This window comes from Sycon ciliatum, chromosome 1 (assembly GCF_964019385.1).
Source record: "Sycon ciliatum chromosome 1, ocSycCili1.1, whole genome shotgun sequence".
NCBI lineage: Eukaryota > Metazoa > Porifera > Calcarea > Leucosolenida > Sycettidae > Sycon > Sycon ciliatum.
In genome coordinates, this window is record NC_088643.1 from 53,884,959 (window position 1) to 53,910,440 (window position 25,482).

Sequence of the window (25,482 nt, forward strand, 5' to 3'; positions counted from 1 at the left end):
TGTTAGAGAGTAATCAGTAGACTGAAATTACTTACACAGAAGGCAGATCCGTTTCATACCAGTCCAGTTGTCTGGAGATCATTTTCAAGTGAAAGGGAAGGTTCGGGCTGAGTTTCAACCAATCCTCAATTTTGACTTTGTATAACTTTTCAACTATAATATTAATTGTTATATCCCTGATATGTCTTCATCTACCCTGTTAACGGTTTGTGTCTGAACAGCTGACGGTCAACAATGAATAATGTACATTAATGCTGTGTACTGGTCTATACCCATAACATACTGAGGAGATTTAATGAGTAAGCAACCATTTTGCAACCATCTTACCCTACCAATTCGTTATTTCTCTAATGATAACGCGGTCCAAGAAATGCTCAAGAATGGATGCAGAATAGTGTCAAAAGACATTCATAAGTTGCCTTTCTACTCACAGTTCTGACAAGAAAGTCCACTATATTCACCGATACAGTCACAGTGATCAGGTGCGGTACAGTATCCTTGACCTGCAATACACTGATCCTTGCAAACAACTGTACAAGAACAACAGTCCCGGGCCGGGGAGACACAGCAGTAGCAAACACATAGCATAATAGCTAGAGCAACTGGTGTATAGATATGAAACTGAACTCTATCATTCTCACTGGACATACACCGAGAAATCTGTGCAGCATGTTGGCAATAGTGAACAGCACACATGAGCACCAACGCCTAAATAACCTGCCTGACCCATGCACCCTGATAACAGGTAACTGGTTCCTTACCCGTGCACTGTCTTCCATCACCAGCATAACCAGGGTTACATGAGCAGCTGTAGGAACCACTGGTATCTGTACATGTTCCATTCACTCGATTACAAGTATCCACCCCTAGAACACATTCATCAATATCTGCAGGAAAAACAAAATCCAGTCCGTCAGCACAAGTTCTCATCTAAGCCCATGGCCAAACACATAGTGAACCTTGTTGCACGTCAACCTTTCGTTTGATCTTCAAACGATGGGTAACTCGTACAGTGTAATTGACACTAACGACTCCAACTATAACTACTTCGAAGTAAAAAAAAAAATTGTCGTGTCCGTTCCCAAAGGGAACTCACGACGGCCGCTAACACCCGGTAAACCCTAGCGGAAGATGCAGCGCCTAACGGTTGGGGTGAGTCGATACGTCTCACAACCACTGGCACAAGTGCCGAGAAACCCCATTAGCCGCATCCATGTAAGTCATCGGATAGGACGCTATCCAGTTTCCCTGTTCAAAATCGAGGACCTCCCATTTGAATGCATTCCATTCACCACACACTCCCCATATTCCAATTCCAACTTGTATTCCGATAGAAACGTACTTGCACAGCTCGGTTCTGCTCCAGACCAAGTCATATTGACTTGACATGCTCGCTGATTGGCAGATCCAGTTAGCTTGTATCCAGCGAGGCATGAGTAGATAGCAATGGACTGCAGCGCTAAGCCATTGGTGGCGACCACCTTGCCATTCAAGATCCTGTTGAGACCTGGACAGTAGCTGTTATCAGCTACAAGCACACACATGAAGAGCCACACATTGTAAAATATGGAAAGGTACATTTTAAAACATATTTGCACGCACTCTTCTTGACGTAGGGGCATTTATCAAGGCTTCCTAAATTGGGTTTGATCTCTGCTGTTAATGCATTGTATGGGAGTGGAGTGACACACGGCAATAGGAATCAATCAGTCTGACTAGAGCCAGAATTGAACTTTGCTCACTACACTAACCTGCACATGCTGGTACTGTGTCATTCCAACTAGCATCCAGTTGGCATGACAATACTCTGCTTGTGACCGATGTCATGGTTTCATTCTGGACATAGTAGCCAGGCAGACATGTGTACTTGATAGCAGCTCCAGCCGTGTTGGAAGATGATGGTGTGAGGTATGCTGCAGTCCCATTGTCCAAGGAAGTAGGGATGCTGCTGCATGTCACCGCTGTACATAGAAATGAGCATATCATCCGTTTTGAATGCACATCACACGACGGAGCACAGTGATTCTGCTGAGATAGAAATGTTCGCTGACCTTCACTCAACATTACACACAGGTAAGCACTGGCTGCTCTGATACTAGTGATGGTGCTACGTGCACAATTTGCAGACTTGGTTACCGTACACACACTTACCCATCTCTCTCTCTCTCTCACTCTCACTTTCATTCTATCTCTCTCACACACACACTCTCTCACTCACTCACTCACTCACTCACTCTCTCTCTCTCTCTCTCTCTCTCTCTCTCTCTCTCTCTCCATCATTCCTCTCCCCCCCCCCCCTCCCATGGTGCTTGCTGTGTACGCCGATCCCGAGACCCTTGGTCAGGGGAGTCCACCGCATCTCACCAGCGCAGCTCATGTAGCGCCTACACACCCATTGTTGTTTTTTGTTTTGTCTTCGTTTTGTTTCCCCTTCTTCCGTAGGTTGTTTGTATACTTTATTTAGAGTGGGAAGTCCAAAACAGGCCCTAGCCTAATAACAATGGTCCCACTAGTGAGGGAATGCTGTATATCTGTGCATAAGTATCAGTGAGTGTAACAGCAACTAGTTGGGAAAGAAAAAGAGAGAAGAAAAACAACTCAAAACAGGAGTTGCGACTTGCATAGGGAGAAAATAACGTAAAGAGCAGTGCATACAGCATTTGTAAAAAGGCTTATTTATCTGGTAAGCAAAAAGGCAAGAGCCATTGACTTAAAGCGATTGCGTTTTCTTTCTTGCCTGACCGCAGCGGGGAGCTGGTTCCATAAGATGGTCCCAGCATAGGTAACACGTTTGGCAAGATATGCAGTTGGGCTGGCTGGGACAATCAGTAAATTGCTGTGCCCACCACGAGTTTGAGTGGAATTACTGCGGCTGAAAAAGTTAGCGAACAACATGCTGATGTTAGAGGAGTCATGGAGACAACGCCAGATAAAAACCAGAAGGTGCATGTTGGCGTATGTGGTCAATGTTTGGATGTTCATGCGCGTAAGAATATTGCTTGTGGGTGTCCCGGGAGGTACCCGACAGACTGTGCGTACAGCACGCTTGAAGAGCCCATTAAGCCGTCGACTTTGATACGCCGTGAGAAATGGTAAGTAAGCAGAAGCGGCATACATAAAGTGTGATAAAATGAAAGAACGAAAATAGGCTATGCGACATTGAAAAGGCAGGAACGTAGCGTATCGTCTGAGCACGCCAACTTTCGACGCGACGCCCCGTGCGACGTGGTCGACCATGGTGTTCCAGCTCATGTCCGCATCAAAGTGGAGACCTAAATATTTCGCAGAGCGAACAGTTGGCAGAGGCAGTCCATTACATTGCACTTGCAAGTCAAATGTTTGAGATCGTACTGGCGATATCGACATGATCTGTGTCTTCGTTTCATTCAAGATGAGACCGCGGTTCCTAAGCCAATCGGCGAGGTGCTGGACAGCACTTGAGAGATTTTGGGACACCTCATCCGTGCTCATGCCGCTGGATCTAATTGAGATATCGTCCGCAAACTGCAGGGTCGCAACGTTGTAAGGGGACAGCTCTTTCGCAATGTCACGGACGTAGAGAACAAACAACAGGGGCCCGAGAACTGACCCCTGTGGTACTCCGGAGAAGCTGGTGTATGGTGAGCTCTGTACCTGACCGACTTTGACATACTGTGTCCGATCTGAGAGGTAGTCTGCAAGCCATTGCAGCACCGTTCCACCAATTCCGACCTCGAATAGGTCCTGAATAAGGGTTTGGTGCTTCACCTTATCAAATGCTTTTGACATATCTACGAAAGCAATCCCCGTGAAGTACTTTTTTGTCTGGGCTTGGCATATGCCCTCAACGGCTAATACAAGGGCATCACATGTGGAATGATGTGAACGATAGCCGAACTGAGTTGGTGGAAATAGATCATGTCGGCACAAGTACTGAGTGAGCTGATCATGGATGACTCGCTCCAAAAGCTTTGAAACTATCGACATTAGAGACACGGGTCTGTGATTCTTTGCTATGCTGGGATCACCACCTTTAAACAGAGGTGAAATGCTGGCCACCTTCATAGGAGCTGGGAAATGTCCCTTCCTCATGGATTTGTTGAACAGTAAGGCCAATGACGGCGCAAGAACATCTGCATGAGCTCGAAGAAGGGCTGCAGGGATGCCGTCACTGCCAGTTGCCTTCGTCGGATTCTGTTGCTCTAGAAGCTTCCGGACTTTTGTAATAGATACAGGAACAAATTCCACAAAACTAGTTGCCGTTCGTGGCCCTTGGGGTAAGGGAAGATGAACTGGGCGGCTGGGATCTTCCACGATCTTGGCGAAAGCACTTCGAATTGCCTCAGCTGAGCACTGAAGCGGTGCCGATTTTCTTTGTTTCCCCGTCAACTGGTTGATGATTCGCCAGGTTTGTTTTACATCACAAGTCGCAAGCTGAAATTTTGAACTGTAGTACGCTTCTTTCAGCTTCCGGTTACAGGTAGTGGCCTCCCTTCTCGCCGCTTTGAATGTGGCGTACCTTTGCTCAGATCTGCCTGACAGCCACTTTCTATGAAGCCGGTTGCGCTTACTCAAAAGGTGCAAGAGCTGGCTGTCCATCCACGGTACCGATTGTCGCTTGTGCTGCTTACAAGATCTAAGAGGGGCATGAGTGTCAAGCACCTGCAGGAAGCGATAATTCCACTCCGTCCACATGTCTGTTGGGCTGCCTTCGATGCTGCAAAAATTCTGCTGAATCAAGTCAGCTTTGAAGCGTTCATGATTGATCCTTCGGTAGTTCCGGCACAACATTGATGTCTCGGGACTCCTTGTCGGGTCAAGGTAGAATTCACTTATGACCGCTGCATGGTCGCTGAAAGCCACGGGATGGATCGTTGCCACATTGTGCTGGTCAAACGTATTGAAGAACAGATCCAATGTGGTGGGTGTGGAATTAGATGCAAACCGTGTCCGCTGATGAACGCCCTGGTGGAGATTGTAGCTTGCCATTAGATCAGACAGGAAATGGAGCTGATGATCTGGAGCCGTTGATGGATCCACATTCACATTTAAGTCACCGCACAGTATCCGCACAGTATAACGTTCCTGCCCGGAGTGATAGGTATGTGCAATGTGATAAAACAAAACAAACAAACAAACACTGAGGACAGAATGGAATGAGTGGTTTGTTAGAACTCCAAGTTCTCCTTCTAGGGGCTATCATCAGGAAATAATAATGACTGGAAGCTGGCCGATAAGTGAAATATGCACACTGACCAGAAATACAGGAGACAGTATTTGCCATAACTTTTGTGGCGCACACAATCATCGGACAGCCTCGGACTTATGATCAGGCCTATATACCACTACTACCTACGTGTAGTGTGTGTGTGTGTGTGTCAGGGTGCGAGCGTGTGAATATACAAGTAACAGTGGACCGGCGCCACCAGGTTTGGCCAGCAAGGAAATACACCAGGCGGAGTGATGCAGCAGGGCATGGAAACTGTCACTATTGGTGTGAAAGCAGCTAAAGATGCGTGCCATACTAAGTAAGCATATAACAGTATGCACTGAAACTGAGAGACCCACGACCAGCTGGCTTAGGGGTGAAGTTTGCATATGCTGTGGATGTTGCTTTTCACATAACACAGTAGATTATCTGTTGTGTTTGCTATTACGGAGTGGGTGATATGTGGTTTGGGCTTGTGTGCTAATCATTAGCGCAAAGAGTATTTTGAACTGTGGTGTTGATGTTCTAAGAAGCAGTAGTGAGAGCCATTATTTTATTACAAAAGAGATGTACATTGGATGTAATTGCTATGGAACAACTGCATAATTATAATATTCAAGCATGCAAAAGTAAAACTATATGACTGTGTGCAAGTGGCTGCGTTGGAGTTGATGGATTATTAGAAAAAAAAGATTAGCTGTACCTCGCCAATGTGAAAGGCGGCTATCCTTTACTGAATACAAATCAATTGGGGATTTCCCTAAACTGTATACATCCTGCTCACCTGCACATGTTGGGACGGGTCCGCTCCACGTACCGTTGCTCTGACATACAATAGCTGTATCGGTCACGAGTGCAGCACTGCCAGCTATATGATACCCACTCTTACATGTGTAGGTGTAGCGACGGCCAAACAAAGGCTGAAATCCGTTGAACGTGCCGTTCGCCAGAGACTTCTTCAGTGCAGGGCACGGAACAACTGTAGGCGCCACAACAGAGTGCACATTATTGGTTTGCCTAGCAGATACAAGTTCAATCGACCACCCCTTTTTTGAAAATGCACATAGATGAAATAATACACAAATAATGGCTGAAAATGGCTCAGCTATTGCATGTGAGGTGTCTATCACAGTCCTAGTCGAGAACGTAGCATATCTTACATGAACATGTTGGAACACTGTCACTCCATGAACCGTTGAGGAGACAGCTCATTTTCACAACTCTCTTTGTTATGTCACCGGATGCCTTGATGTAATTGCCAACATAGCAGGTGTACTTCACGCTGTCACTAAAGTAGTTGCTGCCTGATGCCAACGTCCAGGCCCTTGTGATTCTCAATGGCACCTGTGAACAAGTGATACCTGTAATGCAACAAATAGACACACAATGCTTTGTAGGAAATGACAGGCTTGTACGATAATACCCTCAAATGATAAGAACCACACCCCTATTTCTATGGCAACTTCAATTCAAATCGAGCAATATGGACTCGCGGGAGTGTTCACCAAAAATATTGAGCTCGATACAAGCAAAGAGAGTGGAATGGCGGCTGAAAGCTCAGTTTCTTTTACTTGCACGATGGCGCTATGCATTTGGGATAGATTCGCTTAGGTATAACAGGCCAGCGACCTTGTGGAGACTTGTGCTTTTAGTTCATCGGTTTTCTGGTCGCAGCAGCTTTCCAGCTTTCCAGGAAGGTCTTGGTCTAGGAAATTGGAGAATGGATGCCAGAGTTACGAACGTTTTAGAGGTCGTGTGTTTTCAGTTAAAATGACCCATTCAGTTTGATGGTCGTTAGCGGATAGGTGGCAGTACCCTGAAGTGGTAAAATGGTTAAGAGTCTTGATGAACCAAAGTCAATGAAAAAGTTAACTCTTCAGACAAATGCTAGACAGAATTATAAAAAATATCAGTAACAGGTCAATTTAGCCGGCTTCATGCATCATCATACCAACTTTCCCTTTGTCATTCACTCTTTTCCCTTTTCCTAACCCGGGGTTCAAGGATAGAACACTTACGAGTACATGTAGGAACCGGAGCACTCCAAGACCCATTCAGAAGACAGCGCATAGTCAATGATGTCACAGAGAACATGGCTGCTGAAGATATGAAGAATCCATGTTGGCATTCGTATGTCCTGTTGTTAGTATATTCCAGACCAAACGACTGTACACTGCCATTCTGCAGGGTGCTGGGTAGGTCGGGACAGACAATAGCTGTAGTGAAGACAAAGATACAGAGAACGTCTCCCAACAGTTTTCTTTAGATATGGAGAGGGTCTCCATCACACCGATCAGAAGAAGCAAGGGAAATAGTCTGGCAGATGCCAACTGAACCGGGTTCATCTTGCTTCATTGCAATTGCAGTGATAGACCATGGTGGTGAAGGTGTTTTTACCCTTTCACTACTGATTATTTTCGCGTTTGAGTCAATTCACAGTCTACAAAAACAATTTTTTGTCATATCTCTGCTCTCCTTTGGCCATCTCTCACAAACAGCCACTCTCTGAAAAGCTATTGATGGTGTGGCTATGCACTCGTAGAAACTACAGTACCAGGCGCCATTCGCGTGTGCCGCGCTGTGATGAAGAATACGTTTCAAACTCAAAAGTTTTCAAATATGCGCAGTGCGATCTGTCACGTGCGGCTCTCCGATTTGTAAAATCGTGGCTCATAGAAACCAGACGAAGTTCTTGGGAAAGTGTCTAAAATCCGAAGGATTTCCAGCCCCAAAACGCAGAGGTAAACGAGAAGATATCAGAGTTTTTTCTCAGCGTGACGGCAACTCAAAATGTTTGAATGCTCATTTCTGATCGCGCACTAGCTTCGAGCTTCGTCGTGGGCGGATTATGCACCAAGCAGTGAAAGCGATAGTTGCAGTCGATAGACAAGGTCTTCCTGAAGACATAGAGCGCTCATTTGTAATGATCCGACAATATTTGAGCGTGTGACGAAATATTTAGTGCTCGCCTATTGCATCGATCCACGTGGATCGATATTTGAATGGCTGGTAGTGAGAGGATTAAAAAGTAATTGCTACCTTGTAGGTTGTCACTTTAAAGAGCTTAGAAAAATGGCCAATGTACAGACTCTATGATTCAGAATTCTTTGTATCCAAGCAGTTGGAACTTGCCTGCACATGTTGGAACTGGTGCACTCCAAGAACCGTTGATGAGACAATGCATAGTCATTGTGGTGACTGAAAATTTTCCCGACGCTGACATATAATACCCGTCTTGGCAATGGTATGTTCTGTTGCTTTTGTATTCTATTCCGTAGGACTTAACCTTGCCGTTGAGAACCGTGTCCGATAACTTCTGGCATTTGATAACTGTGAATCATGAAGAGTGAGAAACAATGCAAAATACTGAAAATAGGTAACATAAAGCAGTGTTTCTGCGAACAGCAAAGATTCCAACGCGGAATGCATGATGTGGTTGTGCAGAGAGCACCAAGAAGCGTTCTAATGCAAGGCTTTTCTCAAAGGTGATGTCGGTTTTTAACTGTTTGCCAAGACAGTGCTACCTACCTTCACATGTTGGAGCTGGTGCACTCCAAGAACCGTTGATCAGACAATGCATAGTCAGCGTGGTGACAGAGAAATTTCCCGACGCTAACATATAATACCCATCTTGGCAATGGTATGTTCTATTGCTGTTGTATTCCATTCCGTAGGATTTAACCTTGCCGTTGAGAACCTTGTCCGATAACTTCTGGCATTTGATAACTGTGAAACATGAGACGTAGGGATAAAAACAAACAGGCAACATGAATGTTTGGTTCAGGAAATCTTCGATTTGCTCTTCTAGACTGGTGTGGGCAGTGTATACTTGTAGGTGCATGACTATTGTACTATTCTAAGAATTGGAACACTTCCAATCTGTTCTCTTAATAAACAAGTGTTGTGGCGGTAAGCAAACAGTGCATGGTGTGCAGTGTCAGTCTAGTGCACTGCTTTGCTCAAAAAGATGATGTCAGCTGGTAACTGCTCGAGATGGTGCTACCTACCTTCACAAGTGGGAGCTGATGCACTCCAAGAGCCATCACTGAGACAGTGCATAGTCAGAGTTGTAACCGAGAACCGACTCGACTCTGCTATGTAGTATCCGTGCTGGCATGTGTAAGTTCTGTTGCTCTTGTACTCCACACCACCAGAGACCTGTACTTTTCCATTCAATACTCGGTCGTAAAGAGACTGGCAGGTCACAACTGTACAGGAAAAAGAAATGGAAAACTTGAGAAGCACTCGTGACTGATACAGCTGCAAGTCCACAATATTTAGAAAAGCCAGCAATGGGATACAAATTGTCATAACACTGACTGATCAGTCCGGTAAGAAAGAACATCAGAAAAAATGTAGGGAGTCCAGTCAGAAAGTTCATATTTTCTTTTCTTTTCTAAATTTATTATTGGCTCAACACCCGAGTTTTAAATCAGAACAAAATCTTCACCATTTCGGGCTTACATACATTCCGGTAAGAAAAAATATCAGAACAAATCTTCACCACTGTTGCGGGCTTACATACCGTTGCACATTGGAACTGGTGCATTCCATGATCCGTTACTAAGACAGCGCATAGTGAAGGCAGTGACTGAGAAATTCCCAAAGGTTGAAATATAGTATCCAGTCTGGCAATAGTATGCCCTGGTGCTGTTGAATTCCTTGCCATCCGCCTTCACCTTGCCGTTCTGCACAATGCTGGACAAGTTCTGACAGGTTACGACTGGAGGTTACGCGCGAGAGGCAACACAAACACATACCAATGCGTGAACGCGTCCAAATCAACGTGACGTGTTATCAGATCAGCACCGTAGATCCGTCACTACATCATGTTCATACATAGAAGGATAATTGCAATAGCAGCTGCATGTACTTCTTGCAAGTAGATGCGCAATTATTATTATATTATTATATTAAAAGCATGTCCGCGTAGGTGGCGGGGGTGCCAATTTCGCTTATGCCATTCAGGATTGATGTCTGAAGAGTAATACGATACAATGAAATGACAGAAGTGACGTCAACAAAAGCCGTTAGCAACAACACCAATATGGCTAATGGAAAACTTCATCCAAAGTATAACATAAAATAGAATATGCATACAACATGTCTGGTCAGTCCTGTTAGGTGGGGCGGGCTCCACGCCATGCCTGTCGGTCCGCTGCCATTGTGCGGACTGCGTCAACATCTAGCGGCTGGTGGAAGGTAAGTCCATGCCATGATAACAGTTTCGTCTGCAAGACCGTTACCAAAGTCGTCCGAGGTCGACCCCTAAAGCGTTCAGTGCCCTCGTCGTTGGCCAGGCGAAGATACATATCCACTGCCAACTGTGGAGGAGCAGTTGGGGCCAAACGAAAGATATGGCCAGCGAGACTGTAGCGGTGCCTTGTGATCATCTCGCTGATGGGGACAGCTCCGCAGCGCTTATACAGAGTGTCATTGCTAATTCGTTTAGGGTACCGCATGTCGATGATGCTCCTTAGCTGGGTCCTGTGGAACGAATCCATTCGCGCGAGCTCCGACATCGGTAGGCCCCAAGTGCCGCAGTTGTGGGTAAGGACTGGGATGACGTAGGCGTAGTAGAGCCTCAGCCGAAGACCTTCACTGATCTGGCGCCTCCGGGTCCAGATCTTGAGGAGTGAGTTGAAGGCGGCGGCGGCCAGTTGACGCCTCCGAGCAGCATCTTCGGCGTCACCAAGGAGGGAGCCTAGTTTGCGGACAGTACGCCATGTTTCTTGGTTCCTATCGGGAAATCGGGCGACGGTGGTATGCTCTGTCTTGGAGGGATTGACGTTCAGGTTCCGCAATACGTATACAAATCCTAAAGAGGTACTGAAGTTCACATGCCCTGCGTGAAACACAGTCAATCACATACATTGGTGCCAAATCATGCAAATTATCAGACACTATCTGAAAACCCATCCTCTGTCCAAAAGCAAATTTGGAAAGGAAATTTTCACACAACCCAAGGATTGCCATTGCGTAATGATTGCGTGTATTGCATGTGCACTGCGGTCAGGTTTAATACAATGGTGTACCATGCACATGCTTGATAGCGGCTTGTAAACCACTCAGGGAGGATTGCCCATAGCCAATTTAAGGGGAATCTGGAAAATGGTCTGTTCCTAAAAGAGGTTATAATTATAAACTTGTACTGAATAGACTACATCCCCTCATTCCACCTGTACCTAAGTATGGTAGTAAGGACACGAAACATTATTATTATGTCACCGTCCAATGGCAGAAGCCAATGCAAAGGAGGGGGCGTTAGCCAGCCATGGCAAGAGAAGAAAAAAAATGAAGGAAAGAAGATGATAATCGGAAGAAAATAATGCATCAGCGGGGTGAAAATGTATCACTATGCATACCTTCGCATGTCGGAACTGCTTTATCCCAAGAGCCATCACTCATGCAGCGCATGGTCAACGTGGTAAGGGAGAAATTCCCGGATTGGTTCAGGTAATATCCAGTTTGGCATGCATATACTCGAGTATTGCTGTATTCCAAACCAGTTCCGGCCACCTGCCCGTAGGCAATACTGTTGGTCAGGTTTTGACAGGTTACAACTGCAAGTAGTACAGTGTAAACACAATGTACGAAGGACATGGTTACCTGTTAGTTGAAGATAGCTAGAATATGGTTCGGCTTTGACTCTGAGTTTATTATTTGCTGCTTCACTGTAAGTTTGTAAGGCTTTGTACCACCGTGCAACCAGTGCTTTTTTGAGCTGCCACAAACAGATTCAGAACAATGTTCTTGGGTTGTTTGTGTATCCCGTACATCAAGATGCAAGTGAAATTCATCCCAGGGTAGTATGACAAGGCATGCGTTCGTGCACTGCCGATCCGAAAATCAACATCCAAGACTAAGCTCTGCCTTGTAACTCATACACCATGGTCGTATGACATTAAAAATTGTTACGGACTGCACTTACTGGTACATGTGACCGGAGGCATGTTCCAGGTTCCATCAGCCTCACATGTTAAGTCCTGTTTGGTTATAGAAAACACCGAGTCATTGACATGATAGCCTTGGTCGCAGCGGTAGGTGGCAACACTTTCATAGTACAAGGAGTTGGTGAAAGATAGTGTGCCGTTTGCCATTGGTGGCAGTGGTAGACAGGTGATCCCTGCACACATGAACAACCAGAAAACATAATGGTCAGTGATTCGGACATCTGATTTGCCTTTGACTCAGAAATCTTCCATTATATGCATAGAATCATGAAGAATCCCCCCCCCCCCCCCGCATTTGATTCTTGATATCACTTCCAATACAGTGGTGCTAGGTGAAATTCAAGCACAGAATCACCACTTTACAGATCATGCACACCCCAACCATGCATGAAGTTAACGTGTGAAAAACCAAACGCAAAACAAAACCCAGCTTGACTTACGTAGGCATATCGGTGGGGTTCCAATCCATGTTCCATTTGGTGCACATTGCACTGTTGCATTGCTGACATTCTGTTCAGCATAACCAGCTACATAATACCCCACATCACATTGGTATGTCACTATACCAGGGTACACCAGCTCTTGGCTCAATATGGAACTATTTGCCAGGGCAGGTGGTGGAGCCATACATGTTATACCTGAAGTATGGGGTGAGAAAGTGAATATACATGGAACATTGGAAATAAGATGCAAGTTATCATCCAATACAGAAGCAGCCTAAACAGTATTAGTAGCAACAGGGAAGGCTGGGCCATCAGAAAATTGGGTCCCAATTTTTTTTGGGGAAAGCCATAAACTGCATAAAATATTATAATTAGAAGTCTAGTTCCTCATGAAACTGTTAACATTCGTATACGTTCTATTATGTAAATTCTAGTGTTGAAACGATCTCACCGGATACTCGTTAGCTCGCTCGCCAGAAACTCGGCTCGTTTGTGCGGCCAGCTCGTTTGCACCAACAAACACCGTACACCGTACTCCGTACACATGGCAGTACATGTCGAAATATTTTACGACTCCCTGGTCGATCGAGAGTCCAGTCCCGCGCAAAGTGAAAATCACTCGCAGTTACAGGTGACTGTATGCCTGCACGACACTTGAGTTGTTTCAGTTGTCGTTGCAGCTTTGGTGGACTCTACTGATGTCTTGTTCCGCATCTGCTGACCTGTCGCAGGATATGCTTCGGTCACCTCTCCATTCGAGTGAAAGTTACGCTCAGTCGTTTGGAAGTTTTCTCCCGCGATGCAGCGAAGACCAGGGCTACTTGAAATATTTGCAAAACGGTCTATTCTTACAAAGGCTAATCGACGACGGCGCTGAAAAGACATCTCGACACCAAACAGCAGTCCGAAGTGAAGCAGCAGCAACCCCAAATGCCGGCGGTGATAATTCATGTAATTTGAACCAGCTGAAAATAATCATATTTGCCACATCAATGAAACTCGTTAGCTCGCTCGATAGCTTGCTCGTTAGTGGAACTGATCGCTCGTTTGTTATAGATACGCTCGTTTCAACACTAGTACTAAATTCATCGGGAAACTTTTCAAAATTAACAATGTATTGAGGTGGCTGGGAATCCAAATTATTACAGATCCAAATATGGACTTCATCGGAGGGAGATATATTATCGTACGAAGAGACAAAGCCTGTTGTAAAACTGATGAGGCCTTTCGTACCATTACTTCTCAAATCAGTACATCGTGATACTGTCAAGAAGCACAACGATCTCAATTTATACAGCACGCTGGCGATGAAATAGCAATGAAAATTAGACAGGTTGATTGCTTGTGCTAATTGCGCTAAAGATTGCAGGCCCTTGTCAATTTTTGACTACTTCACTAGCCTTATGGCGAAATGCATCCAGAGTCAGAGAGGTATGAAAGTCAAAAGGACTGAACGTTACCTTGGAGTAATACTGCACTATTTACATGGTTGTGTATTGTGGCAGTGCTAAGAGCTTACCACCACATGTTGGCTCTGGAGTAGACCAGTGTCCACTGATGAGACATAGTGATGTGTGACTGGTGATACTCTGATTGCTCTGTCCAGAGATGTAGTATCCCGGATTACATTGGTATGTGATATTGCCAGGGTAGAGCACACCGTAATGACTTGTGTATCCGTTGACTAGACTATTGTTGCTACTTGTTGCACAGGTTACATTCGCTGGAAGCACCATGAACAGAAATACGGAAGAAGTTTAAAAAAAAGCAAGATGTGATAAGGGGTCCAGGAAAAGGACCAATAAGGACCAATAAGGATCAATAAGGAGAAGGTGAAAAGTTATTTGTCTTTGATACAAGATCATGTATGTGCATTTCAAAGCACCAAATGCAAGCCCTGTACTAGAAAGTTAAGTCAAGTTATTTAGGGAAATAGGTAATCAATAATTTGTGTAGCACTAAGGAGCAAACTTGCAGATGTCTGGGTTGTGGCTTGTCAGAGTGTGAACCATAAAATATTATGAGAAGGAGAACTATGTGTACCTAGATCCCTTTGTGCATGTGCATGTTTGGAGGTGGAGCAAATGAGTGAGTCTTTTGTGCATGTGCATGTTTGGAGGTGGAGCAAATGAGTGAGTCTTGTAGATCAGACTACACATACATTGTCACATAGTGCCAGCGGTCTGCACTCATTTTTATCTTGGAGAAGTAGCAGCAGCAAACAGTGCCACTGAGTAGGCTGGGATAGGCAAGGCTACACTTTTTGTACACATCCATTTCACTACACACATTCATACACTGAACTATATCAGCTGCACTGGGGCCCTTCCCCTGACTGTACATCATTGAGGGTGCACGTTCACTATGCTTCACAGTACTAAAGACTCGTTTGACCATGTAAGATGCCTCAACCTTGACTATATTCTGACCCATTTTGAAATTCTTGACTCAGAAGATGTCCAAACTCAGAAAGATAAAAAAATTCCGGTCAAGGATATGTACGACTTAAAGGGGAAGTTAAGGCAAAAATTAAAATTTCACCAGTTGTAGTCTTCGGGGTGCTGAGTCGAATGGTCTTGGTCCGAGAAAGCTGAGACGCTCCCTTCCTACTTGAATCCCAATCGAACTCGTGCACTTCCACCGAAACTGGGTGACTGCGCCCTACTAGATGGGGATTTGTATGCAAAATGTCACTAAAAGCGCCATTTCGTTCTTATAAAAGCACGGATGACCGCGATTAGCCCAAATGTTGTAGACTTTTGGACGCTGAGTCGACTGGTTTTGGTCCGAAAAGGCTGCGATGCAGCGTTCCGCCTTTATTCCCAATCGAACATGGTTGAACAAGCAGCCACGTGCTCCTGGGTGCCCAAATCACCTGGTCACCACGCCAGCAGGCGACAACTTTCACACCAAGGTTCAACTCGAGTTCAACTCGAGTCACAGGAGTGCACCCAAAAAAGGTCAAACAGGCTAGTAAGTTGTATCCAGCAGGCACGGTGACCAGGTGACTGGTGTACGCAGGAGCACGTGCTGCATCGCAGCCTTTTCGGACCAAAACCAGTCGACTCAGCGTCCAAAAGACTACAACATATGGGCCAATCGCGGTCATCCGTGCTTTTATAAGAACGAAATGGCGCTTTTAGTGAGATTTTGCATACACATCCCCTTCTAGTAGGGTGCAGTCACCCAGTTTCGGTGGAAGTGCGCGAGTTCGATTGGGATTAAAGTAGGAAGGGAGCGTCTCAGCTTCCTCGGACCACGACCATTCGACTCAGCACCCCGAAGACTACAACTGGTGAAATTTTGATTTTGCCTTAACTTCCTCTTTAACCGAACATTCCTCGTATCTAACTTAAGCTTCGCCTTACCTTTCCTCTGACATACAAATGTGACTGATTTACCACATCCAAGATTATCCCATTGGTCTCCAGATACAAGGGGAGGATTGTACCACATGGTCACACAGTTTTGTTCAGCCTTGTTTGGTTCACCTGGCTCCCAATTTGTGTAGGTGACTTCCGTTTGTGTTTCATAGTCTAGCCACGTTCCATTCACTCGATGGATAGCCAGCCAGATTGTCACCATGGGTTTTGATTTGAACACGCACTCATCTTCTACAGCGTTGCGTGCGGTGGCGAGCTGCCCACCAGCATAGGTGGTACTGCAGTATGTTGCAGCTGCGGAGAAGTTTTTTTTCACTGTCCCAGAGTATAGGTATTCATATGTGGTGTTTACGCAATGTGCCCAAGCTGTAATAAGAGAAAACAAAGGAAAACACACACACACACACACACACACACACACACACACACATTCCAAAATTCAAATATTATAAACAACCAGCAAAATAGGAACAGAAAAAATGTTATCGTCGCCATGGCTCATCATAAGCCTACCTGTGCCCTTGGGATTCCACTGGTTCACTACAATTCGAATCTTCGAATACAAAAATCGGAAGGGCTCATCATGGCCAATTTGTGGTGAATGTTACCATGATGTCTTAGACAATCAGTTTCTCTTTTTGCACGAAGACTGTACACTATCACAAGCATCAGGTTAAGATCCAAGTCCTGGTTCCAATCACAAACAATAGCCCTCCGATCATAGAACAGCAACTCAATGTTCATACCGGTATCTAATGTTACTTGTAAGATTTTACAAATGCATCCACTGAGCATGGTCCACATCGCCCCCTATCAGATTGCGTTAGACAGAACTCCATGTACACAGTTTCAGGGTACACTTTCTTTGGAAGCATTGGAACATCCACAAATAATGTTTTGAAATACACATGCACTTTCAGTGACAAGGACCTGAGTTGTGCCGGCCAATGGAATCCAATATCATAGGCAACTGCAGCACAGGGTACAGGCTGTTCCATTTGTGATTTCATCATGCACACTACCCCCCCCCGCCCCTCCCACACCCACACCCACCCACTCACACATACACACACCCGCGCGCACGTGCGCACGCTCACCGACACCCGCACCCACATGTGCCCCCCCCCCCCCCATACCCACATGCGAGCACGCATACACGCACACAGCAGGATGTCTTGTCACAGGCATGTGCTAATGGCTGCAATGTGTACAAACACACATGTACATTGTTTTGTTCCCACTATTATGACTATACTGTTGCATTTAGCGTTTTTGGTCGCATCCACAGGCACATTTCAACATGAACACAGAGACAACATGGGTATATTGGGCTCTAGCTCTTGCAGCGCTTATTGTACTCACAGTCCTGGAAAGCTACCTTGACAGCAATATGCTAAGTCAGCATTAACCTGAGCAGCCCGTTTGCACTGGGTACACCTCAAATGCCTCTCTTTTCATGGGCGTAGATGGCACATCTGTGGTGTGGTGACCATGTGCCCCACCACATCTGTGTCGTAGTGACCATGTACCCCAGCATAGCTGTGCTGTAAGGACAGGTTTCGTACTCCCTGGCCTGGTGGTGACCACGTACCACAGGAAACCTCAAAGTCGCCGTTTTCAACCTATGTTCACTATGTAGTACCTATGACAGCCCTTTGCTGGTGTGCTGACCGGACTACACACACACGCTACGCGCCTGCTGTTTCTTCCAGTCAGTATGGAGACTTTTCAGACCTATAGTATAGCCAGGTTCTTGTGCATTGCCATAATTTTCCAGCATGGACCATGCGCAATGTTTGTCAGCAGAGCAGACCGAGGTCAGGGAGGCACTGTTCAAACTCTTCAACACCGTACACTCAGGTGGCTGGGATGCATAGCCTAATAATAATAATAAAAATAATAATAACACAGATACGCGTACAACATGCACAGCTGTGCTATACATGCTTCCGCTGCCTACTGTACGTTATTGTGCAATACGCGTATCAACCCCTCATAGTATTTGCACCTTTACCCTCATATAATAGGGCTCCTCATTTTCATTCCTGCGGCCTGTGAGGTTCAACCATACTTCGTACTGACTGATTGTGTATAAAGATTATATGAACGGACCGATTGTACTGCACTCCAAACAGTCTCAATGAGACTGTGTATATTCATGAGTCATGGCATAAAACGGTCGAAGTTAGTATGCTGGGGTACATTTGCACCCCAGCAGGCGGTACATAATTATACTAATTTATAGTACTCACTGAGTGCCTGCCCTGCAGTACTTCCAACGTGCAGCAACAGGTGCCTCGCTAAGATGTAAGCTGTAAGCTGCACTATCCATGAGAGACATGGCTGACGCATTGCAATTGTAATTGGCTCGCTGACACGCAGAGCAGTGCGCGCTGCTGATAGCGTTGTTGATCCCGCCTTCCTGTCCTAGCCGTCTTTCACTCCCAGTTCCTACTACTTGCCTCTCGCTAGTAACATCTCCATTCTCGGAAACTATGAAAAACAGGTCCTTTCCCTCCGACCTCGTAGTACCAAGTGTTCCGATGCTTCCTCTTGCACACATGAACGTGTCCAGAATACTAGCATTAAATTTTAGAAAGAGAATTCACCGGTACGGTTAGTGAATGCCCACACAATAGGCCGTGTACAAGGGAGTGTCGTGGGAGAAACAGGAACTTTGTATTAGCGAAATCCGCCAAAGACCCTGAGCTGACCGTCTTTGATTGTTTGAACGATTCTAAAATTGATTATCTAAAAAAACTGAAATTCCCAACCTTTCTTCAACAGTCGCATACCCCCCCCCCCCCCCCCCCCCCCCGGACCATCAGGCGCCGGACAGTAGATCTACATCATGACTACACAGTCATTTGTTGTACTACTAACACCGTGCCAACGGCATCAACATCTCCCTGCCTATGCTAGCTTGTATTTGCGCTTTGTGCATATCCAGAAATTCAGAAGGCGCTATACATGTATCAGATCGGGATGACGGGAGAGATCTCGTGACCAAATGGCTGCAGACTCTACCAGACGTCAGCATGACTTTGTCGATCTAGTCATGTAGATCTATGACCGCCAAGAGTTGCATTCCTTACAACCTCCGACTATGGGAAAACACATTCATCATCATCAGGAGTCCCTAGCCAAGACGGCTAACGGATTTACTGTGTGCCGACCCTGTGTTAGAGCCCTACCTCTGCAATGCGGTCGACAGCTGAGCTGGTACTGCCGAGGACATCAAACACCAAAAATGGTTCTTGCATTACAGACATTTGGCCGGGTGTAAAGCCTTCTACAGTCAACGGGGGTCTCCCTAGCTAGGGCTGAGGCTAAGGCTATACAACTGCTAGGTTCTAAGTAGGGCTGAAACGATCGTGGATTTTCATGTATCGATTACTCTTTAGCTTAACGATCGAGTAATCGATTATAATCGTTAGCAAATAGTGTCATAATTCTGTGCAAACATTACTCTGTTTCCACAAACTATGCCTTCATAATACAAACAAATCTGCATTAGTGAAAGGGTAGCTCCGAAACATGGCAGTTTTGAAGTCAATTTAACCTCAGAACATGAACCATACCCCTGGCAACTGCATACTCCCAGCGGAAACTGATTCAAACTTCACAAAATGAGGGTTTACAGTACTTTCTGGACACAAATTTAAAAAACGCAAAATAATCGTAATCGGTAATCTAAACGATTGCTCGATCGTTAGAGTTATCAAACGAGTACTCGATTATTCGGTATAATCGTTTCAGCCCTAGTTCTAAGCATTTTGCTTTACAACTGCGCTACATGGGCCCTCACTGTCACTGAGGCACTCATAACGTCACTGGATGCGCTGGCTTGCAAGTTGCAACAGGATAGTTTGGAGACAACAACGCTGTGAATGGCCAACGCTCCCCAGGGCTTGTTCTGTACCTCCGGCATGGGCGCCGATGACTCGCGTAGCTGTCTATAATTCTGTCTGTAATTCTGTCTGTAATTCGGGAAGTGTTTTCATCCTGGAAACGGATCGTCACTCTAAGCTGGTATCCCTAGTGATGTTTAGCTTTAGGCTCTGAGAGCACAACAATACAAATTAATGCAGTCCTCTCAACGCACAAAAATCATGAGCCTACTCAAGCTCAACTGATGGGGGGCGGGGGGGGGGGGGGGGGTTGAGTTTCCCGAAACACTCTGTACTAAACAAGAAGTGGTGCTGTTCTTGCAGGCTTGCCGAGTCGAAGACTCGATATGATGGACTTCTTCATGATGAGCTCTGGAGGGCAGTCGTGAGTCAGCCAAGTGTCAATTGTCCAACTTCCTTCCTTTTCCTGCTGTGAATCTTTTGTATAAATGTTATGTTCGTCCCCTCCTTGAATATGCTGTTCCCGTTTGGATGCTTTCCGTTTCAGCCACCATGTCCACAACCCTTGATAAACTGCAGGCTACTGCTGCTAGAGCATACTTAAATAGTAAACTCAAGCGTCGGCCTGACTGGACGACTTCCAAAGAAGACCTCAATGTTCTGTCCTCTTGGGAATCGTTAGCATGGCGACGGCAGATTCTTGGCCTTGTCTATTTCCACCATGTATTCTACCAATACCCCTCCTTGTTGTCTCACTTCCAGCTACCCTCTTCCCAAAGCAGTCGTCACCCTTCATCCATAATTCTTCCTAAAGCTGGCACCTTCTTTCGTAAATCAACCCTTTTTTCTTTGAGTGTTGCCTGGAATAAACTTCCTGAAGATATTCGTTCACTCTCTACAACAGCGAAATTTAGTATTGCTGTTCGTCGGTATCATTCGCAATCTATGTTTTCTTTGAAAGGTATTCCTGACTTTTGTGTCTAGGCTAACCATATCTATGATAGTTTCAATAGTTTGTGTATAATGTCAGTTATAGTAGTCCGCAATGCTGCTTTTCTAATTCTCATTATGATTAGCATGCAATGTACCACCCGAAGTACTGAATTTACTTCTTCTGTACTCTATATTCTAATGTATCTTCTACCTCTTCTCCCTTACGAACATACTTTCTCATTTTCCATACTTATATAGGAGACTCCCTTCGATAGGCATCTATTTGCCTCTGGAGGATCCGTGAAATAAAAATCAATCAATCAAAATCAATCAAAAAAAATCAATTCAAGTCGAAAAAACAAGCATGAGCTCCCAAGTACGTTTGGGAGCAACACACACACACACACACACACACACACACACACACACACACACACACACACACACACACACACACACACCTTGGTCCTTGGTAACACTGCCATCAAATGGTCACGTGTCCCCTGTGCAGGGGTCGACAGCACTGAGTTCAGCATTGGATCCAGAAACGCCGCTCTACTTCCTGGACAGGAAATTAGCACAGCTATGCAGGTCGAAACCACAGGATGACTTGCAGCAGCGACCGCAGCCGAGACAATGCGCTCTGCAGCAGGGCAGGGCAACCCGCTGTTTCCGGACTGAGTCTGCCGATGCCACAGCCGAGACCGACGCCGCTTCAGCAGCCGAGTTGGAGAGACACTTATGCGAAGCTAGCCCGCCAGCACTCAAGAACCGTCTCCCGCACGCATTACATAGTCGGCTGACGGACTGCTCAGATATGGGCTTCCTCCTCTCGGCCAGGCACTTGTGGCGATTCTTGTATTTCTGGTGGGCGAAAGTACGCTGGCAGACATCGCAGAGCACAGAAGTGTCACGCTGAGCCGATCGCGGTACTGGTTGAGCGGAATACGCACTGCGCCATTTCCAAACGCTCCTGGGCGAGGTCGTACCATTCCGTGGGGTCGTGTGGTCTGCGGAGAGGTCAGCTCTGACAGAGTCTCGCCACCGTTTCCGAGGACCGCAAGCCGGCCTCGGCGGAAGGAGCGTACCAAACAGGAGCTGGCGCGGAGTTCTATCGCCGTCACACACACACACACACACACAAACACACATTCCCAATTATTATCGCCAAAGTCGCTACAACCTCTACTTTATAATCTTTCTATACACCACAATTTGGCATGGCCACCTTGATACACAGCTTCTTACACGTTCAACTGCCACCAAGAGTACATAACCCCCCTCGACTCTTGCTGCCACAGATAACTATGACGAGCACAGCATAGAACAGAGAAACAAGAATCAGAACCAGGTGGCATTCGGGACGAGATGCAAGATGCTTCTACACTGCTGACTTTCCACTGCTAAACACACACACCCATGCTCACTCTCACGCACATGCTCGCTCTCCTTCTCTGGCTCACTCAATTCATTACTCGAACCCCATACTACTCACGATGTCGCCCTTCTCATTATCATTATCACCCATTGTTCGTCAGGTCCGTTGTATCCGCAATCTTGAATTCCCGTCTCCGTTCGCTGACGCTGTCCTTGTTTATTAGTTTGGGTTCTGCCACTATTTTCTGTACATCGTTGTGGTCAATTAAAAGTTGTTGATGTCGGTTCTGGTGTTACTGCCCGCGATCGATGATTGTTTGCCCTATATGCTCGCGAGAGTAACCTTTTTTCCTGATGATGCCCACCTAGCAGCACTGGGCATACGTATGGACGACTTTGTCCATTTTAACGAAGCGTATGCACAAGAAGATTGGTTGCTTGCATCACTGGTGCGGGGCGAACCTTCCACATGGCAAACCTGCACGAAACTGCCGCTCCCTGCTCACAATTGTTCCAGGAAATTCACCCATCATCAGGTGAGCGTGAGTGGGCTGAGTAGGCAAAGGAAGTGTCCAGTGTCGCGACCTACCAACTTCCTATTTTAGCTACCGCTGACTAGGAATTAACAGTAATTATTCGTACTGTTCAACACTGTTGTGCCCGACGTGGGCTAGGGCTACTAGGAGGTGACCGCGTTGCGAATGACCTAGGGTCCTCAACGCTGGTTCAATACATCCTTGAGCGACACTGACTCACGCTGCTATCTGGTGTTCGTGAGGTGTTTGTCGCGCTGGAAACGGAGCGTCTCTGTAAGTTTGCATCCCTGGCGGTGTTTTGGCCTAGAAAACACTATAAAAGCGGTGCTCTTTAGACAAAATCTTCCTCAGCCAATACAACTCCAGCTCAACTGATGAGGGGTGAATTCCCGAAACACTGTATATTGAGCAGGGAGTGGTGCTTTCTTTCAGGCTTGCCGAGTCGAAGGTTCGATGGACTCGTGTGCTCTGGATGGCAGTCGTGAGTGAGTGAACTGTGGAGTCAATTCTACGGTAAATGCGAGAGCTCCAGTGTTGCGAGTAACCAATCTGAGCGGTATTGGCAAAGTCGCTACCACTTTTAAGAGTATGCTTCCCACCCTTAGCTCACGACTCCTTGTTAATCAAGCCCTACTAGCATGGGACATCCACTAAACCTACCCACCACACCTGCAACAACTACATCTTGCACCACAACGTCAACACAAGCCATACACCCTTGGACAGACAAGAACGTACTCCATCGAACACTCACACATAAACAGACGCCGAGGTACCCCATCAATAATGCTTTCACCCTCTACAATTCACTCCCTATCGACATCACAACCCACCATCGTTGGGAATTCTTTCCGAAACAATGCATCCAGTCTTCTTTTGAGCAATACCTGTTCCTGCTCTGCGCACCCCCCCCCCCCCTCCCTGGTTTCTGATATCTCGAAAGTGTATTTTTAAAACTATTTCGATCACCCTTGCTGTTTACCTCGCTTGTTTTTCATGATCCATTGCTTATTGCCTCTCCGGGTAATTTCCATCTAGCTGTTTCTGGCCAGTATCAGTTCTATCACTTTTCAATCTTCCTTATTGGCGTCACGCCATCGTGGAATAAAAGAATAATAATAATAACATGCATATTCCATCTTCGTCTCAATGCTACACTGCGACTCGTCGTAGAGTCGTACAGTCTACAGAGTCGTGGTAGTCACGCGATCACTGAAATAAACTATTTTTTGCGGACAAATAAACTATTTTTTGCGGGCAATATCGCATATTATTGCCCGCGGCGCGAAAGGTGCTGATTCGCTGGAGTACGGGCAACAATCACGCGCCATGCGATAAAAGAATAAAAATAACAGGCATATGTCAAGTTCCAGAGTGAGTGAGTCAAAGCTTTCACCAGTGGCAAAACAAAGCAGGATGGGGCGTTAGCCAGCAGCTATGGCTGGGAAAACAAACAACAGGCTATTATGGTGTCATAGAAGACACAATTCAAGTTGGCTAATGTCACGCCGATATTGAAATCCCGTATGGGCGATCCTACTTCTCCTTCGAACTATCGTCCTGTGTCACTCACGTCGATTCTGGCTAAGACTCTGGAACGCCTGGTTCTAAATCAGGTATGTGACAGTTTGACCATCGAAAATCACCTCCACGATCACCAATTTGGGTTCCGACCAGCTCGTTCCACGACACAACTGCTCACACTTGCTGTAAATGATTGGAAACTGGCCCAGGACCGCGGAGAGACTACCAGTGTAGCCTTTGTCGACCTCAGCAAGGCGTTTGATCGCGTCCAGCATCAACAGTTACTCATTGCGCTCCATGGCATGGGTGTTCATGCAAGCGCCCTGCGTTGGTTTGCGTCGTACCTCGCCGGGAGATCTCAGCGTGTCGTCACGCCAGCCAGCCAGTCCTCAAGTCTTGCAGTGTCTCGAGGAGTTCCTCAGGGAAGTATTTTAGGCCCTACCCTCTTTAATGTCTACCTGAGGGACCTTCCCCGGCTTGCGGAGACAGCGGGTTCAAAATTACTGATGTTCGCAGATGACAAGACAGTCTACTCTAGTGATCCGTCGAAGGCGCGTTCCGAAGCCAAGTTGTCATCGGCACTGGAGATACTAAACAACCACCTTGGCTCCATTGGTATGCAGATAAATACCGACAAAACCGTTGTCATGCAAATCCATCCCAAACGTGCCACAGGGAGTCAGCAACACCAACAAAGGCAACAACTGCAAATCACCTTGTCAAATGTTAAGCTAGGGGAAGTGGAAAGCACCAGATGCTTAGGAGTCGTTGTTGACAATAAGCTATCTTTTGACCAACACATTAACAATGTCGTCCGGAAAGCCTCACGGAAGATCGGTGTACTGCGTCGATCTTTCCGCCAGATGAACCTGTTTGCCCGCCGTACTTTCGTTGTCGGTGTTATTCAGCCTGATCTAGAATATGCTCTCCCTGTATACCTTTCGTTTATATCCGCTAAAAATAGAAACAAGCTAGCCTCACTCCACCGGCGCGCTGTACGAGTTGCTTGTGGCGCATCACCCCAAGCTAATATCACGCCACTTCTTCACCACCTCAATGTTTCCTCTTTCCAATATCGATCAGTATTTTTGTTCCTTGTATTCATTTTCCACTGTTACTGTATTAAGCCGGCTGTTTGCTTGCAGTCCCTCTTTCCCATCTGTACGTCTACCCGAACTACTCGCGGCTCTACAACTCATAACATGAGTATCAATCGCTATAGATCTATGTCTGGCTTTCTGTCCTTTTCAAGTAAATCGGCTCTTGTTTGGAATTATTTACCAGACGACCTGAA

General features: G+C 46.1%; 1 protein-coding gene across 2 annotated transcripts in view; it reads right to left on the reverse strand.

The window, feature by feature from the left end:
- The window catches only part of LOC135831043 (uncharacterized), a 28,388-nt gene extending 9,693 nt beyond the window's left edge, over positions 1 to 18,695 (reverse strand). Inside the window, exons 1-17 of one of the 2 annotated variants that reach the window (XM_065343290.1) lie at positions 18,220 to 18,695; positions 15,953 to 16,333; positions 14,104 to 14,307; positions 12,582 to 12,779; positions 12,120 to 12,314; positions 11,554 to 11,751; positions 9,714 to 9,911; positions 9,196 to 9,396; positions 8,717 to 8,914; positions 8,321 to 8,518; positions 7,207 to 7,404; positions 6,349 to 6,549; positions 5,973 to 6,167; positions 1,752 to 1,961; positions 1,343 to 1,528; positions 762 to 887; positions 432 to 530 (exon numbers count right to left, since the gene is read on the reverse strand). In XM_065343290.1, coding sequence (XP_065199362.1) covers positions 432 to 530; positions 762 to 887; positions 1,343 to 1,528; positions 1,752 to 1,961; positions 5,973 to 6,167; positions 6,349 to 6,549; positions 7,207 to 7,404; positions 8,321 to 8,518; positions 8,717 to 8,914; positions 9,196 to 9,396; positions 9,714 to 9,911; positions 11,554 to 11,751; positions 12,120 to 12,314; positions 12,582 to 12,779; positions 14,104 to 14,307; positions 15,953 to 16,333; positions 18,220 to 18,319 — 3,286 coding nt within the window. In that variant the 5' untranslated portion in view covers positions 18,320 to 18,695. The remainder of the gene's footprint in view (positions 1 to 431; positions 531 to 761; positions 888 to 1,342; positions 1,529 to 1,751; positions 1,962 to 5,972; positions 6,168 to 6,348; positions 6,550 to 7,206; positions 7,405 to 8,320; positions 8,519 to 8,716; positions 8,915 to 9,195; positions 9,397 to 9,713; positions 9,912 to 11,553; positions 11,752 to 12,119; positions 12,315 to 12,581; positions 12,780 to 14,103; positions 14,308 to 15,952; positions 16,334 to 18,219) is intronic. The other variant, XM_065343291.1, reaches the window with a different exon arrangement.
- Positions 18,696 to 25,482: the final 6,787 nt, after the last annotated feature.